Source organism: Lissotriton helveticus, chromosome 10 (assembly GCF_964261635.1).
Source record: "Lissotriton helveticus chromosome 10, aLisHel1.1, whole genome shotgun sequence".
NCBI classification, from domain to species: domain Eukaryota; kingdom Metazoa; phylum Chordata; class Amphibia; order Caudata; family Salamandridae; genus Lissotriton; species Lissotriton helveticus.
The window spans coordinates 65,894,107-65,910,983 of record NC_136071.1 but is presented as its reverse complement, the minus strand read 5'-3'; the positions used below and the strand labels follow the sequence as shown (position 1 = coordinate 65,910,983).

Here is a 16,877-nt window from a genome sequence, read left to right as displayed (position 1 = left end):
ACTATTGTCACGCCCCAAGAACCAATGATACAGAAAGCAGCCCACATCTGCATTTGCCCACAAACAAGTTTGAGTTTACGCCATTCAATGTATCCAGTGGCAATCATGATATACTCAAAAGGAGTACTATCATTAAGCTGCTTTGTGTGGCTTCTGGTATGGGTCATTACAACTCCTCACAGTTGGAGTTTGTTGAATTCAGAGAAAACCCCACTCAAAGGGGGAGTGGCATTACCATCAATACCTGAAGTACCCCAGAATTGGCCAACTCTGTTTTACTGTGCAAGGATATCTTGTCTTCATGGGGAATCAGACTCAGGCATGTCCTCCCACTTCAATACCCCAATTTAATGCTTTCTAACGTAAGTAGATCTTGTGCATTGATGGACTGAATCTTACGAGGTGCTATCGGCTCCGATTTCTGTAAGTCTCTGCCTGAGTCATTGGCATGTATATGTGTTGAAGCAAGGGCTTCAACACAATTGTGTGCACAAAGCCTTATTTATAGTTTTTCATATTTATCTTTTTGTTTTTCTTGATATAACTATCCCTGCTGGTCCATTCAGAGCACCCAACAGGCACGAGATAGTGGCTAAGGCTGACCTTTACAAATCAAAACTGAACAGTACAACTGAACAGTGGCCAAGGCTGAACTTTATCCACCTGGAATATCGGTGGCTGTTGTACCAGGTAGATGAGGAAGAAGAGACTGGAATATCTGCCTCTCAGGTGGGCCCAGTGCAGCCACAGCCTCAAACTTCCCCGCCATTACATGGCCAGATGTCAAGGGCCCTAACTAGAACTACTGCCACCCCCCACTCTGACACAGACAGAACATTTCTGCAGCCCATCCTGCAGTAACTGGAAACACATGGAGAGAAGTATGGAGAGCCAGATGGACATGATATACTGGAGCCTGGACCAGCCCAAGACCCAAATCAACAATGCCCTCTTTTAACCCTTTAAAAGAATGTGAGTGGGAGGCACTTGTTGTGGGTTTAGAGATTGGGAAGAGATTGGGAAGGGAGTTGGGACTGGGTCATTTTTTGGAAAATAGTTGTGGGATAGGTCAGTTTGTTTGGGGGAAGAGGGTGGGACTGTTGAGGGTGGAAAGGGTGGATTTTTTGTAAAAAAAATAAAGGGGACATTTTTATTTATTCACGATTTATGCCTGAAGTAGTTTATTTCTTTGTTACTTTTACTTTCACTGGTGCTTTTTCACACAGCCTGTGTTTTCTAATATTCTTATGAAAGTGCATACCACCTAGTTATACCTCTGTAACTATCTTGACCATTGAGGGGATGCTGCAATGGCCTATATTTCTTTACTTCCGTCCTTTCTTACTTCCTTCCTTTCTTCCTTCTTTCCTTCCCTAGCCTGTTTGTCTTTTCCCTGCGCCATGTCAGAACAGGGAAGCTGCATCATCAGGCCTTTGATCTAGATAAATATTTTCCTATGCAGTAGCAGTTACTTGCTTACTTACTATCTTAACTAATTCACTTCACTCCCCAGTCCTCTTACTTGAATAAAGATGAAGCAATAACAGGGCAGTCATCACAACTTTACAAGCTCAGTCCCACTCCCAGCCAGGTGAGCTCCGACTGTAGCATTAATCGGAAGGATTATTCATTGCAGTCAACTAAATGGAAATAAAAACACTGAGCTAATAAGGTTATAAATTATATCACATCTTTACAAAATTGAGACCAGACAACTACATGGCACAACAAAGAATAACTGATGAAGCAAAAAATACCAAAAAATAGCAACAGTAATTTTTTCTTAGCAATGGGGAACTAGTATTTAAATAAAACTAACATTACGAAATCTTTGAGTCATGAAAAGTGGACTTAAAGTCTAGAGTAGATAAGGTCTCTGCAACACAAGGCCTGAATGATGATGCTGACGACTGATGTTCTTCTATATTTAAAATAAGGATCACTTTTATGAGTGGGTGGGTAGAAGAGGCCAGTGTGGGCTATTGCTTAGGTGGCAGAAGATTCTGCAGTGAGTTGGTGTCGCTTTTGTCACATGTGCTCCACCAAGTGTGGGATCCATTTACAGAGTAAATTAGGTCACACCTCAGTTCATCACACAGCCTGGGGGAAGAGAGTTAGGGGTTTGATGAATTCATAGGAAAGGGGATTTGAGGAAAGGTGTGACAAAGACAAACACTGCAGAAGGACAATATTCATCCAGGCGATGAGCAGAACATAATCGTCATCACTCTGTTGTGCAAGAAAACAGAAATTAGTATGACATAGTACAGTTAAATGCATTGCAAACAGTCCTTCTGCCCCATAAATCCAAGTTATCAGATATCTAAATGTTCTGTCTTCTGGGTTTGAAAAAGTCAGAATATGGAGAAGTAAACCCACCTAGTTCTAAAAGCATGATTTCTAAATGAAAAATGATACTATATTGCAAAATTGGGTGGTACATCTGCATTCTCCTCAGGAATGTCCATCACTCTTGGGTGCCTTTTTTGGCTGGTCCGGTAGGTATGCAGGAGTGTGAAACTCAGCGTTTGCCTCTTGTTCATGCAGGAGACGAAAAGGCCTGTAGATTGTAATACAGAAACTATATTTTAGAGTCAAGGAGAAGGACAGAAAGAAGGTCAGTTAATGTGAAGACTCAGAGCAAAAAACAAGGGGACACAGAGTTTCACTTTTGCCAACAATACAACACACACACACAGAATTTCACAAATTAACTCACCTCCCTCCATTACGCATAGATGAGTACTAGGCCTCAGAATCATGGTTTCCCTTTGAAGTCGAAGACTTATTTCTTCTAGCTGTTGATGAGGTAGTCCCGCCCAGAGTTCTTCTATCCTCCTCCTGACTCCAAGTAACTCTGTCCCGGTCACGACCCGAGTAAGATAAACATGTAGTCCACTGCTGTTGAAGAACAAGCAGTTTAAATGAAATGCAGTACTTTCTACAGGTTTTTTTTGTGAACTAAAGGGACTGTTCTGGTCTCTTAAAAACCAGAAAAAGAGGAGTGTACCTTGCAAGCAAATCTGGTTAATGGGCCAATTACCTCTGTGAAAATATGATCACCCATCATTCAAGCCCCATACAGTAAATCATCTCAATCAAGTTTCGAATTGCAGTAGAACACACTCCCTCACTGTCTACCACCACATGAATCATCAATCATCCCTCACAATCATTCAGTAATATGTTACTCATTAGTGCACTGGCCACCTGTTCCAATCCTAGCACGTTGGTAGGTACACTATTTCCTCTTTGATGCAAGCAACAGATTTGAATTTTAGAGTCTTGCAAATCAAATGATCGTCTGGGGCAGACCTCATAGGGGATGAAAAAAAGAAGGATCATAAGCGGACCGGACAGGTTCTTTTCGCTACGTAAGTTTGTAACGGTCAACCACCTCCAAGATCATCTCAATCAAGTTCTCACATTACAGTTGAGCACCCTCCCTCTCAGTATGCTACCACATGAATCATCAATCAACACTTACAATCTCTCACTTACCATTGCACTTACCATTGCAAGAGGTGTAGTTACCTCTTCCAATCCAAGCACGGTTAGGTTAGGTAGTAGGTACGCAAATGCATCATTGAAGCAGTCAACACATTGGAATTTGATATTGGCACTCTTGTAAATCAAAAAATGTCTGGGACATTGCTGGAAAGTGATGCAAAAAAGGATAGGCATTGTTTCCAAAGTGATGAAGGAATTGAAGAGGCTTCTTCACTGCACACTGGTCCAAATGCAATCAGGCAATATATGTGACAAAAGAATGGTGGGGTCAGCATAAATCTGACACAAACATAGTGTTCTACTAGCTATTTTCTTTATTTTTTGCAAGGTGATATACTGGTTCTTCGCACTATAACAACTGAGCCAGCTGCACTGAAAACTCACTCAGCAGAACCCCTGGCTGCAGGTCAAGCCAGATATGTTATTACCAGTCTGCTGAGCTCTGGTCATTGGTGCATCTTCCCATACAAATACATCAATGGGTTTCAATCCACATAAACCTCTTTGGCATTATCCAGATACTCCTGGAACATCCCCTGGTCATTGGTGCTGCCACCTGCTCAAGCTCTTTTTCAATTGCCTCTGCACTGGACTTAAACCCTGCCAATTGAAACCAATACAATGCAGAGTTTGGCTTGGGTAGGGTCCTTCAGTTGCTGTTATTGCCGGTGTTCTGGTTGATGGTGTTGTTGGCTGCTGTGAGACAAGACTGACATCTTTGGAAGTTGAAGGCAGCACCCCAGACCTGTGGGTTGGGATTCCAGCCTTTCGTCTTCCAGGTTTCCGGCTTGCTCAATAATCCACTTCTTGTATTCTTGCAACATCCCCTTCAGAAAAAGGAATGAAAGTGAGCAGCATTTTTGTACAGTGGATCATGTAGTGTGGCATAGTTGTACTCTTTGTATGAGATTATGTTGTCTTGCAACCTTGCATTGGAAGTCAATCAAAAGAGTAAGCTCTCAACAAACGCATGTTCTTCTGTGTTTTCGTTCACACCTGCTAACTTCCCATGCAAAAACCTCAAAAGGGAGTAGCATCTGAGTCAGGCATTTGATTAGACCCCATTTCTCTGCATCCATGGTCATAGATTATCCAATTGCATCACATCCTCTTTGAATGACATAGTCATTGATCTGTTTGTATTAAACAAACAGATGCTGCAACATGTAATAGGTCAAGTTCCAACGTGTTGAAACTTCCTGCGTCAGGGCTTTAACTAGTACGCTATGATCAGGCTGAATAATCGCTTCCGGGCTTTAAATAATTGGCTGAAATTAGTGCAGATTCTTCTGCAGGTGGTCAGGATGTTGCTCACAATGTCTTCTTTTTTGAGAAAATCTTGCATCACTAGGTTGATGAAATGGGCCAAACACAGGAAACTGAAATAGTCATAATCTGACACGGCCTTGACTATGTTACTTCCATTGCCCATAACAACAAATCCAATTATGAGACATTTAGGTCACAGCCATTCATACACCTTGCTGTGTGTAATTTCTAGTCTGCAAAAATTGTCATTGTTGCATGCCTCCGAATGGTCCTAAAACCATTTACAGGGCCAAGACCTGTGAATATCTTTTGCTTTACCCCTGCTAAAGAGATACAGTGTACAGTGATGCACATGTAATCAGTTGCCTGACAACTGATCTGCATGTCTGCCATCAGATGGATAGTGAGAACAACTCTTTTCTGCAAGGTTTGTCCAACCAATTGAGCACATCGTAATGCAGTGCTGGAACAGCAACTCTGGCAAAATGAGTCAAACTTGGAAGCCTCCATTTCTGGGATATGGCTGCCACATATTCTAAAAATCCCACTCCTTCCACAAAAGAAAAAGGGAGGAGGTCCACTGCTAATTTTTCCTAGCTTCCCATTGTACAAACGTGCCAATGGGTGGTTGCGGTCATAGGGTCCTTCCTGCCTAAACATGCTTGTAATTGTAGCCTGTATTTTTTTCTTCTTTTCTGCGGCCAATGACACAGGCAACCTTAGAGAAGTAGGTGGTGGTAGACTCAGTGAGCGTCTTGGTGGGGCAGTCACTGTATGCTGTGGTGTATCCATCTGACTCCGAGTCTTGTGCCACTGTGAAGTTGCTGAGGTGGCTGAATCTGCTGGTTCACTGCAAGGTACAGGGTTGCTTTGTATGAGGAGATCACCATCTTCTTCCTCATCATCACCACCCACCATGGTTGAATGAACTTTTAGCTGATGTTCCCTGGTTCTATTCACCTTCACCACCAAAACCACGGTCAGCAATATTTTTAATTGTCTGCTCCACTGGATTGCATGGTGTTTTCTTATATGGGTTGTTTATCCTCCAGTACCAACATTTGCACCAGGCTTCCCTGCATGTTGCAAATGCTGCATACTGCAATGTGCTCCTCCTCTTTACGAACCATAAAAAGTCTCAAACTGGAGAGGAGCACTTTTTTACTGGGCGACTGCTAAAACCTCAAGAAGTACTGGCGGTATGCAGGCATGCATTAATTGCCTCTCTGCAATGCATACTTCTTCTGAGGTAGTGATTAGTGCAGATCTCAGTGGGGGCTCTGCATATATGGGAGCGGGTGATGCTACCTGTGCCACATCCTTTGAAGCAGGTTTAATAGCAATGCCAGACTCCTTTGTATCACCTTCCACAATGACTCTCCCATCATCATCATCCCCCTCCAAAATTCTAAGGCTTTCAGTAACTTTCCTTTTCCTTGTAACTCCTAGCATCTCCTGTATTCTGCCAGGGTCCACTCCATGTCCCTGTCATCATAAGAAGTGGTGCTTTGAGAAGATGGTGGAGTAGTACCCTTCCTTTTCCTTGCTGGAGATCTTGGAGCCAATGATTCTAAAATATGAGGTTCTTCCTCAGCAGGAAGCTTGACCTCCTGTTGTACTTCAATATCAGTAAGATGTATTATTGCTGACTGTGGCTACTGTTCACTTTGCTCCGGTTCCTGAAACTATTGGGTGCAACTTTGGTAAAAGGGACCTATGCAATTCTACGTCACTGCTCATTGGTGTTGCCATGATTGTATTGGCCACCTCACTCACAGACATTGGCATGGACTTAGGTTGTGGTAGTGCTGTGGCTGTGGTAGTGCTGCTCTCAGCTTGCTCTCCAGATGCCAGTGATTCAGGCACATGGCATTGGCAAAAAATGGTTTGGGCTGACATACCACTGGACGGAAGGTGCTTCTTTTCACTGACCACGTTCTTGGAACTATCTTTCTTTGGGGCCATCTTAAAGCTCTCAGATGCAGTAAGTTGCAAAAGTGGAAGAGATTGTAGCACAGACATGTGACGTTACTGCCCAGGCCTTCTGTCTGGCAGTACTGTGGCTGATGTCCTTTCTCTTGTGCACTTGAAAGCAAACAAGCAAAAAAACATTTAGTAAAACATGGCATTTTTGTCTACACCATCATACCATAAAATGTATTTCCCCATCAGGATAACACACCATATACAGAATAATAGACCTCTTGCCTTTAAGTCCATGTATGTTAGAGGAGACACCTTTGGCACTCAGGGAACTGCATGGGTAAATAGAATAGTCATCTTTAAAAAAAATGGAGGTTAGTGTGCGCCTACGGCAGGCAATGTAGTCTAGGGGTCAATGGAATAATCATTACGGAAATGAATGATACAGATCCATCTGAAGTGACCGAGGCAAATGAAAAAATACATGTAATTACAAAAAATGACATTTAAAAAAGGGAAATTAAAAAACTGTACTTTAAAAAATGACAGTAAAAAAATAAAAATAAAAGATAAAATAAAAATGATAGTTAAAAAACCAATAATTACTGATGTTTATATGGGAGGATGCATGTAATATATACGCATTGTTTATCAAAATCATACTCTTAATATTCATATTACAATGCTCCTCAAACATATTCTTAGACTTATATCTCACATCCAAAAATACACTGGGTGGATGCATGAAATGGCTGTCAGGCAGTGCCACATGGTCAAAGAACAACAATGATCAAGGAGGCATGGGCAAAAAGAACACATGCAAGCCTATGGCAAAAGCACACTGGCTTGATGACCAAAATGGCTGCCAGCCAGTGCCACATGGTCAAAGAACAACAGCAAGCAAGGAGTCATGGGGAAGAAAGAACATATGTAGGGCAAAGGATGTATGCACAAAATGGATGCCAGCCTCATGGACAAAGAACTGCAGCAAGCAAGAAGGCATGGGGAACAAAGAGAAAACATACAGGCCTATGGACACAGACTACACAAAATGGCCTCCTGGTCACCTAGCATGGAGAACAAAAACAAATGGTGGCCTGTAGCAAGCACACACACTGGACAGACAATGGAGGCATTGTAGGACTGAAAATACTACCAATAATTCAGCAATGCCAAAAACTAAAACTAACTGAGCTATTAACATTTTACAACAATTCTCATCTCCCAAAATCAAATATTACCCCACATATACACTTCTTTGTAAAAAAAAAAAGTAAAACAAAGTCATCACATTCAATCCAATGCCCTCCCCAGCCTAAATTATGTTTGACAAACAACATATACCACAGAAACAATTTTTTCATGCACCCATTACTAGCACTGACCTGGGTCTACTGGATGGCCCCTTGGCACACTGTACCCATAGTAAATTGAATAAATTATCCTAATTTAACAAACATGAAGAAGATTTACTAAATTGTGCAATAATGTTACTTTACAAAAGAGGAACATTTAAATGTAAAAATATAATTAGGCCCCTGCTGAAAATAGGAAGCCCACACACCACATTAGGTTTGAAAAATCAAAACAGTGGGCAGAAAAATGAACTAGAATGGCAAAACAGAGGTCAGAAAAATTAGCAAAAATTGGCAAAACAGAGCAGACTAGGGCAAAATAGAGGACAGAAAAACAAGCAGAAAAAGCAAAAAGAGCCAAAGAGGATGAGAAAGGGCAGAAAAACAAGCAGAAAATCCAGAGGGTAGAAAATGAGCAAAAAAGACAAAAGAGGCCAGACAATTAACAAAGGCAGAAAAATTAGCAGGAACGGCAAAACAGAGGGCAGACAAATTAGCAGAAAAGTCCAATCAGAGGAAAGAAAAATTAGCAGAAATGCAAAATAGAGCAGCAGAGGGCAAAACAGAGGGCAGTGACTGTAAAACTAAGGGCTGGAAAATGAACAGGAAATCAAAATGGAGGGCAGAAAAATAAGTAGGAGAGGCAAAACAGAGGACAGATAAACAAATCGGAAAGAGAAAGCAGGAGGCAGAAAAATGAGCAGAAAAGGCAAAACAGAGACCAGAAAATAAATAGAAAAGGCTGTGCATGCACATTTCTCGTATGAAATGAGCATGAGCGGGTGTGCGCTCATGCGCAGTTTTATTATCAGTATTTTTAACACTGAAGAAGAGGAGAAGGGAAGCCCGGGTATGCCACGGTTAAAAGGTAAGTCTTATTAATATACTCTTTAGTTATATTAATCATAGGGGGGTGGAGGCGGGTGGCGTGCCAATCCTGCTGAGCTGCTGAGTTTTGCCTACTCTGCTTTCTCTGCGGAACGCGGTGTAGGCAAAACTGCACAATCTGCGGGCGGAGTGGGGTTGTCTGCCCATGGTTACTCAAACACTTATGGAGGCACTTTCAAACCCACTCAGACCCTCTCACACCCACTCACAGATCCACTCAGATACTCAGTGAGGCACTCATGCACCCACTCAGACACTCACGCACCCATTCACAGACCCACTCAAACATTCATGCACCCACTCACACCTAGTAAGACACTCATGTAGCCACTCCCAGACTGACTCAGGCACTTACACACACATTGAGAAACTCATGCACTCACTCACACACACTCACTTTCAAAGGTTATAGTTGGAAAATAAAACAAACAAAATCTCACTAAAAACAAACAAAGATTACAGGGACAATATAGATAGCAAATAAAATTAAACACATAGAAATTCACTGAAAAATACATAGGTTACCGGGACTTTATAGATAGCAAAAAAAAATTAAAACATCTTTGAAATTCATTGAAAAAACCAAAGGTAATAGGGATGTTGTATTTTGGCTCAGATTTCACTCATACAAAACCTGGTACATTTGCAGTTATGGTTACCTGAGCTAACAATAACTTACACATATGCAATTTGGTACATTTTGCAGTTATGGTTACCTGAGCTAACAATAACTTACACAAATGCAATCACATGCCATAAGTGATGTAATATTTGAGGTCATAAGCCTGATGACATCACCGATGACATCTCAAATGGCCCCTGTACGTTATGGAGAGTAAAATTAAAAAAAGTTTCTGCAGGGCTGCAATTCTACAGGACTGGCACAGAAGCCAGCATGATGATCTTACTCCGGGAAGTTTCATGCGAGATTGGGAAAGAATTTTTAGGAAAACAAGTGAGATGGGTGTCAATTAGGGCAGGCCAGGCCCTGTGGCCAACCCCATTTCACACACGGTTGAAGACTATTAACAGTGGAAGTTTGGGTAAACGTGGGGAATGGGCTTAGGGCCTGATGTCAGTGGGGTGCTGGGAGCAGGTGTGAGCTTTGTGGATTTGGATGCCTGCAAGGGGGGTTGCATATTAAGTTATGGTAATAAAATATTACTTTACTATAAAAAAGTCAAAATTCATTGGAAAAAAACAAAGGTGACGTTTTAGTTAGTTATGGTAATATCTTACCTTACAGAAATTAAAATTAAAAACCACAGAAATGTACCAGTTATATTTGCTTTAAATCTAGACCTTATGTTTTAGATTATATTTTAAACTAACTTTTACGTCACTTTCACCTTTGTTTGTTTTTCAGGGAATTTCGGAGGCTTTTTTTATGTAAAGTAGGATATTTTAATGATAACTAACTATAGCGCGGCTTTAACCTTTGGTCTATTTAGTGGAATTCTAGAGTTGTTTTCAATGCAAAATCTTATCTAAATGTCATTCCCGTCCATCCAATGTTTATGGCACAACCCCCCCACCTGGCATGCGGCTCTGCGTCCAACACCCTGTGGGCAGTCGACCCTATTTGGCCATGCACAGTTTAAGGTTGGCTTTAGGGTCTGTCCTGCTGTAATGCCCTGCATCCAACATCCAATGGTCGGTCGGCCTGCCTGTTGTGCACAGCCTTCAGCCATGTGGGGATTGGGGTTGGCCATAGGACCTGGCCTGTGGCCAGTCCCTATGTTCAACACCCCACAGGTGGAGACACAACACTGAGGCAGGTCCTACCTCACATGGCTTTTAGCCAGGCCCCGCCTTCAACACCCATGCAATCGACTGACCCGCACATGAGTATGTGTAGTATGGTTTGGTGAGGGCCTGGCCTATCTGCAAAGACCTCCATACAGGGCAACGTCTGTGCGTGGTAGCATTTGGTGTTTTTTTGGCTGTGTGAAGTATGGTTTGGGGAGGGACTGGCATCTCCAAAAAAGATCTCTCTACGGGGAAAAGCCGGTGCATGGTAGTTTTTTGTCTTGTGGAACTGTAAGGGGGACACACTGAGTACCACAGGAGTTCTGTGAGACTGTGATGACATCTTAATTTTTTTTATTTTGATACTGGAGAGTTTCTCTATGATTCATCGTCAGGTGCTAGGGAGTCAGGGTAGGCCTACTCCACTCCCTTTTTTCCCTTATCATGTACACTTTCAGGTCTCGAGGACTGAGTCCAGGAGCCATGTAAAGGGCGGCTGCAACATTTTCTTAATTGCAGCCAGACCAATCACATCAGTCAATCCAATGTGTACATGTTAGAAACTGGGTCTGTGGTTGGCAGGGGTATGCACCCTGTTCAAACAGGGACAACAATCCCAATCAGGGTAAGTAAGATACACAATAAAATATAGCCTGTAGTCAGGCTATCTAAAGAGGCAATTTGTAAAATATTTCTGCAACACAATGAAAGTTTCACAAAAATACTCCACACAGGTTGAGAAGAATAAAGAATATTTCGATGAGATAATGAAAACAAAAATGTCAAAAATCCAACACATAGAACTGGAATTATGAACTTTAAAAGAATAGATCAAAAATAGTGTTTAAAAGTCAATAGTGACTTGAGGTCACATTAGACTAGTGAAAATCCAAATTTAGGCCGACTACGGTGGAGGGCAGGCTGGCTATAGGGCTCACGTAGGTCCCGCTGACAAAGAGCCTTGGATGGCGCAAGCGTTGATGTTGACGACTCAGTGCTAAGAGCAGGGGAGGCATTGTGTCATCATTGATCTTGTGGATGTAGGTGATGCATCAGTTCCAATCCATGCAGTCAAAGAAGGCTTCATCGGCAACCCTCAAGTTGTCATTGAGCTATGCAAGGATGTCTTCAGTTCGGCATTGCATCTGCATCAAAAGGCACTGCATTGCTTCCGATCAGTGCAAAATTGGCTCTATATTGATTTTGGGAAAACAGCTGCAGACCCTACTTCTAAGGCCCAGGACTGGATTGACACCTCAGGCAGGGTGGTACTAAGAGGTGACAGAGACCAGCAGGAGGTTTGTAGGTAATCTTTGATGGCCCTGAGACTTCATAGACAGGGGACAAGCCAGCAAGTCCTTGGAGTTACTTCAGGTTCAAGTGAGATGGGTCCATTCCTTGTCTTCAGCAGGGCAGGGATCAGTAGGCAGCAGGGCAGTTCAACAAAGCAGCAAGAAGCTCCTTCAGAGCAGCAATCAGCCAAAGTGGCAATAGTTGTAGCAGAACAGTCTTTTCTCCTCGCACAGTTATTCACAGGTCCAGTAGTGTACTGTCTTGGTAGGGTCAGAGTGGGAAAAACTGTGCAAACTCTGCTAGCAGAGCAGAGTTTGACGTCCTAGGCCTTATATATTTAGAGATACACGCTCGCCAATGCCAAGTTGGTGAGCGGGAGCGAAGAAAATTTTACTCCAGACTACCTCCCGGTGAGGGAGGGCACAGAGAAAAATGCACAGAGGGTTTATAAAGAACATGTTTTTATTATTTAGTTTTGAATCCTTATTATGGAACATAGTGAAAATATTAAAAGCATTATTGAGCCAATGTATTCTTCATGAAGCTTAAAAAATTTACAGCACTCATCTATTACTTTCGCATCATCATTCATTAAAAACACAACCACTCCTAGGGCAGCAGAGTACATCTAATGTATGCCGCAGTAGCATTGTCATCAACAACAGAGGGTGATTGATGATCAAAGACACTACAATAAATACATTTCATTTAGAATCAATCTTCATGTGGCTTTTGTTCAAATATCCTCGCGTGTTTTGGCACAACAGCTTCTTCAGAAATTCACATGTTAATAACAATCAGAAGTAGCTGCAAGTGTGTATTACACAAGAAATTAATAAAGCCCTCATTAAGAAAGCAAATGATAAAACAAAGGGTGTATAAAAAGGTGCAAGCAACGGTTTGTAACCAGAGACTGTGGCTCATCACCAAGGAAAGAGTCACTAGATATTGTGAAAAACCATTGACTAAGATAAGTTTCATCGAGCCAAAAAGAGCCATAGATGTGAAAGAAAAGATCCGTAAAGTGCACAAATTGTGCTATTGAGGACCAGATAGAAAACAGGTGTGTAAGATGGAAAGAAAATATAGAAACAAACAAGTCCAATCCAGAATACTGGGATACGATTCACATCAAAGGCTATGAGGGAAGAAAAACACTGGAAGTGAACAGACCATCAACCTACTATTCAGAGCAATTTAGCTAAGGAAATAAATAAGTAAGATGTTCACGACACCTACAAGAGTCCGAGGATGATAGGTCAATTCTTAAAATTGCTCCCAAGGCAAGGATGAAACAGGAAGAATGCATTAAATCCAGCTGTCAGTGGGGAATAAATGCTTCTAATCCAGCTGTAAATGAGGAAGCACTGTGTTATTACATAGTACGGAATTGCCAACAAGCCAACACGATGTGTCACGACTCGTGAGAAACTCACCGAAAGTCACTATTTTTGGAGTAATGGGCAGGTAAAGACACTTTTCAAAGGAAGAAAATAATAGCATGCAAATACTGATTCTGGATGAAATATTTCAGCCTTCAAATATGGATTTTACTCCACATTAACACATGCATCAAATGGGAATTGCATGAACCTTCATTCATACACTATTTATGTTTATATAGAGACAAACAAGTCTAATCCAGAATGCTGGGATCAATCAATCAATCAGTTCATTTGTAGAGCACACTACTTACCAGTGAGGGTCTCAAGGCGGTGGGGGGATGGGGGTGCTGCTACTGCTCAAAGACAGCCAGGTCTTGAGGAGTCTCCTAATGGCCAGCAGGTCCTGGGTCTGACGTAGGCGGATGGGGAGGGTGTTCCAGGTTTTTGCGGCGAGGTGGGAGAACGATATGCCGCCGGCGGTTGCTCGGTGGATGCGGGGGACGGTGGCGAGGGCAAGGTCAGCCGAGCGAAGCTGGCGGTTCGGGGTGTAGAAGGTGAGTCATTCGCTGAGGTACGCTGGTCCGGTGTTGTGGAGTCCTTTGTGAGCGTGGGTGAGGAGATTGAAGGGGATCCTCTTGTTGACGGGGAGCCAGTGCAGGTCTTTCAGGTGGGCTGTGATGTGGCTGTGGCAGAGAATGTAGAGGATAAGGCATGCGAAGCTTTCTGTATGCATTGTAGTTGTTTCTGGAGTTTGGCTGAGGTTCCTGCGTCGAGGGCGTTGCTGTATCCAGTCTGCTGCTGACCAGGGCCTGGGTGACCGTCCTTCTGGTACCAGTGGGGATCTATCTGTAGATCTTATGGTGAATGCGGAGAGTGTTGAAGCAGGAGGAGGAGACGGCGTTTACTTCGTGGGTTATTGACAACGCGGAATCCAGGATGACTCCCAGGTTGCGTGCATGGTCAGTGGGCATCGGTGCAGCTCCTAGTGTGGCCTGCCACCATGAGTCTTCCCAGGTAGAGGGGGTGGATCCGATGATGAGGACCTCGGTCTTGTCCGAGCTCAGTTTCAGGAGGCTGTTCATCATCCATTCGGTGATGGCCTACATTCCTTCGTGGAGGTTGGATTTGGCAGTGGAGGGGGCCTTGGTGAGGGGGAGGATCAGCTGGGTGTCGTCGGCATATGAGATGATGTGGAGGTCGTGCGATCGAATGATGTTGGCGAGTGGTGCCAAGTAGACGTTGAATAGTGTCAGGCTGAGGGACGATCCTTGGGGTATGCCGCAGATGATCTTGGTGTCTTTAGAGCGGAATGGGGGGAGGCGGACACTTTGGGTTCTGGCAGTGAGGAAGGAGGTGGTCCAATCCAGTGCTTTGTCACGGATCCCTACGTTGTGGAGGCGTGCGCGGAGGGTGTGGTGGCAGACGGTGTTGAAGGCGGCCAAAAGGTCCAGGAGGATGAGGACTGTGGTTTCTCCGTTGTCCATCATGGCCCTGATGTCATCGGTGGTGGTGATGAGGGCTGTTTCGGTGCTGTGGTTGCTGCGGAATCCAGATTGGGACGGGTCCAGAATGTTGTTCTTTTTGAGGAAGGAGGTCAGATGCTTGTTGACAATCTTCTCGCTGACTTTCGCCAGGAACAGGAGCAGGGAGATGGGTTTCTTGAGTAGGGCGTTGATCTCGGCATGCTTCCAGCTCTCCGGGAAGGTGGCGGTCTCGAAGGAGCTGTTGATGATCTTGCAGAGATGTGGTGCGATGGCGGAGCTTGCTTTGTTGAAGATGTGGTGCGGGCAGGGGTCAGACGGTGAGCCGGAGTGGATGGTGTTCATGATTTTGATGGTGATATGATTCACATCAAAGGCTACGAGTGAATAAATACACTGGAAGAAAACAGACCATCAACCTACTATTCAGAGCTAATTAGCTAAGGAAATAGATAATTAAGATGTTCACAACACCCACAAGAGTCTGAGGATGATAGGTTGATTCTTAAAATTGCTCCCAAGGCAAGGATGAAGCAGGAAGAATGCATCAAATCTGGCGGTCAGTGGGGAATAAATGCTTCTAATCCAGCTGTAAATGAGGAAGCACTGTGTTAATACATAGTACGGAATTGCCAACAAGCCAATACGATGTGTCACAACTCGTGAGAGACTCACCGAAAGTCGCTAAAATTAGATTCTGCTACAGATCAATTCTTGGGTAAATAGCCACAGTTAGAAAAATGGAAGGCAGATGAATACACATTTGTGGTCGGGAGGCAGAGGCAAGTGTACCAGAAGAACAGAAGGATGTTACGGCATACGTAGGGTCTAGTTGATAATCCAGATGGCACTCGATTAATAGATGTCCCATCATGCTGACAAGGCAAAGAGTGCTAATATAACAGGAGAGAGGCTCACCGAATGTCACGTTGAAGGAAAGTATGGTGCGGGACGCATTGCACCAATTCAATTAAACCATTAAATTGGGGGCTAACAGAGAACAAATGAGACCCAAATTAAACTACTCAGGTGCCTATTTTGTTCAAAGAGAAGAGCAATTAATTATCTCCATTTCTCTTTCGACAGTTTAGCATATAAAGTGCAATTTTATTTATGAACCTATTTTAAAGGTTCCAATTAAGTGTTCTGCAGGGAGTTGTCGTTCTGTCGATATTTTAGATGGGCTTGTTTAGCAGCCATTACAAATTATTGGAAAAAGCAATGCATGCAGGGATGTTTATATGTTTGTATGGTAACAGATAATCTGGCCTGTGAACTTTGCTGCCAATAATCATTCTTAAATCTGCTCCCGGAAAAACTCAGGGGCATATTATCGGGGGGTTTATCTCCGCTTTTTTGGCTTTAAAAGCCAAGAATGCGGAGATAAAATTATCTCCCTATTACCTAGCTGTCGCTAACACCAGTTAGCGACAGCTAGTAGGAGATAGCGACCATCTTGGGCCCCACTTTGCATGTCAGTGATATTTATCACTAATGATATGCAAAGTGGGCGTGCCAAGATGTTAGCGACTGGATACAGTCGCTAACATCGCTATCTCCTATTACCAACTTTTGGAGATATTCACGCTAAGCGCGAATATCTCCAAAAGCTAACACCTGCCCTGAGCAGTTCTTAGCCATGTTATCCAATGGGAGGTGGATAACATGGCTAAGAGCATTAGCTCGGTAATGCATGAATATCTCTGACTTTTCAGCGATATTCATGCATTGCGGCCGTTTTTTATCGCATTTGCGATAAACCTTGGTAATACCAAGGTTTATCTGCGATAAAAATCGCCGCAGCTTAGCGGTAAGATTTTATCTCTAACCAAGCAATAGCGATAATTATCGCTATTGCTTGGTAATATGCCCCTCAGTTCGAGAAGAAAACAGAAAAAAAAATTCTGTTCAGAGGCTTGTTTGGCAGATCAGTTATTGAAATAAAGGCTACTCGGTAGAAGTTAATCTGTTTGCAAACATGATCAATGCAAATCTATATAGAAAAAGGAAGGCTACTTTTTTTA

The 16,877-nt window shown here is 43.0% G+C and overlaps 1 protein-coding gene across 1 annotated transcript in view; it reads right to left on the bottom strand.

The window, feature by feature from the left end:
* The window catches only part of LOC144783922 (extracellular calcium-sensing receptor-like), a 123,370-nt gene that overhangs the window by 54,462 nt on the left and 52,031 nt on the right, over nucleotides 1–16,877 (bottom strand). The window contains exon 3 of the mRNA XM_078662657.1: nucleotides 6,088–6,264. Within this exon, the coding sequence (XP_078518783.1) occupies nucleotides 6,088–6,264 (177 nt within the window). The remainder of the gene's footprint in view (nucleotides 1–6,087; nucleotides 6,265–16,877) is intronic.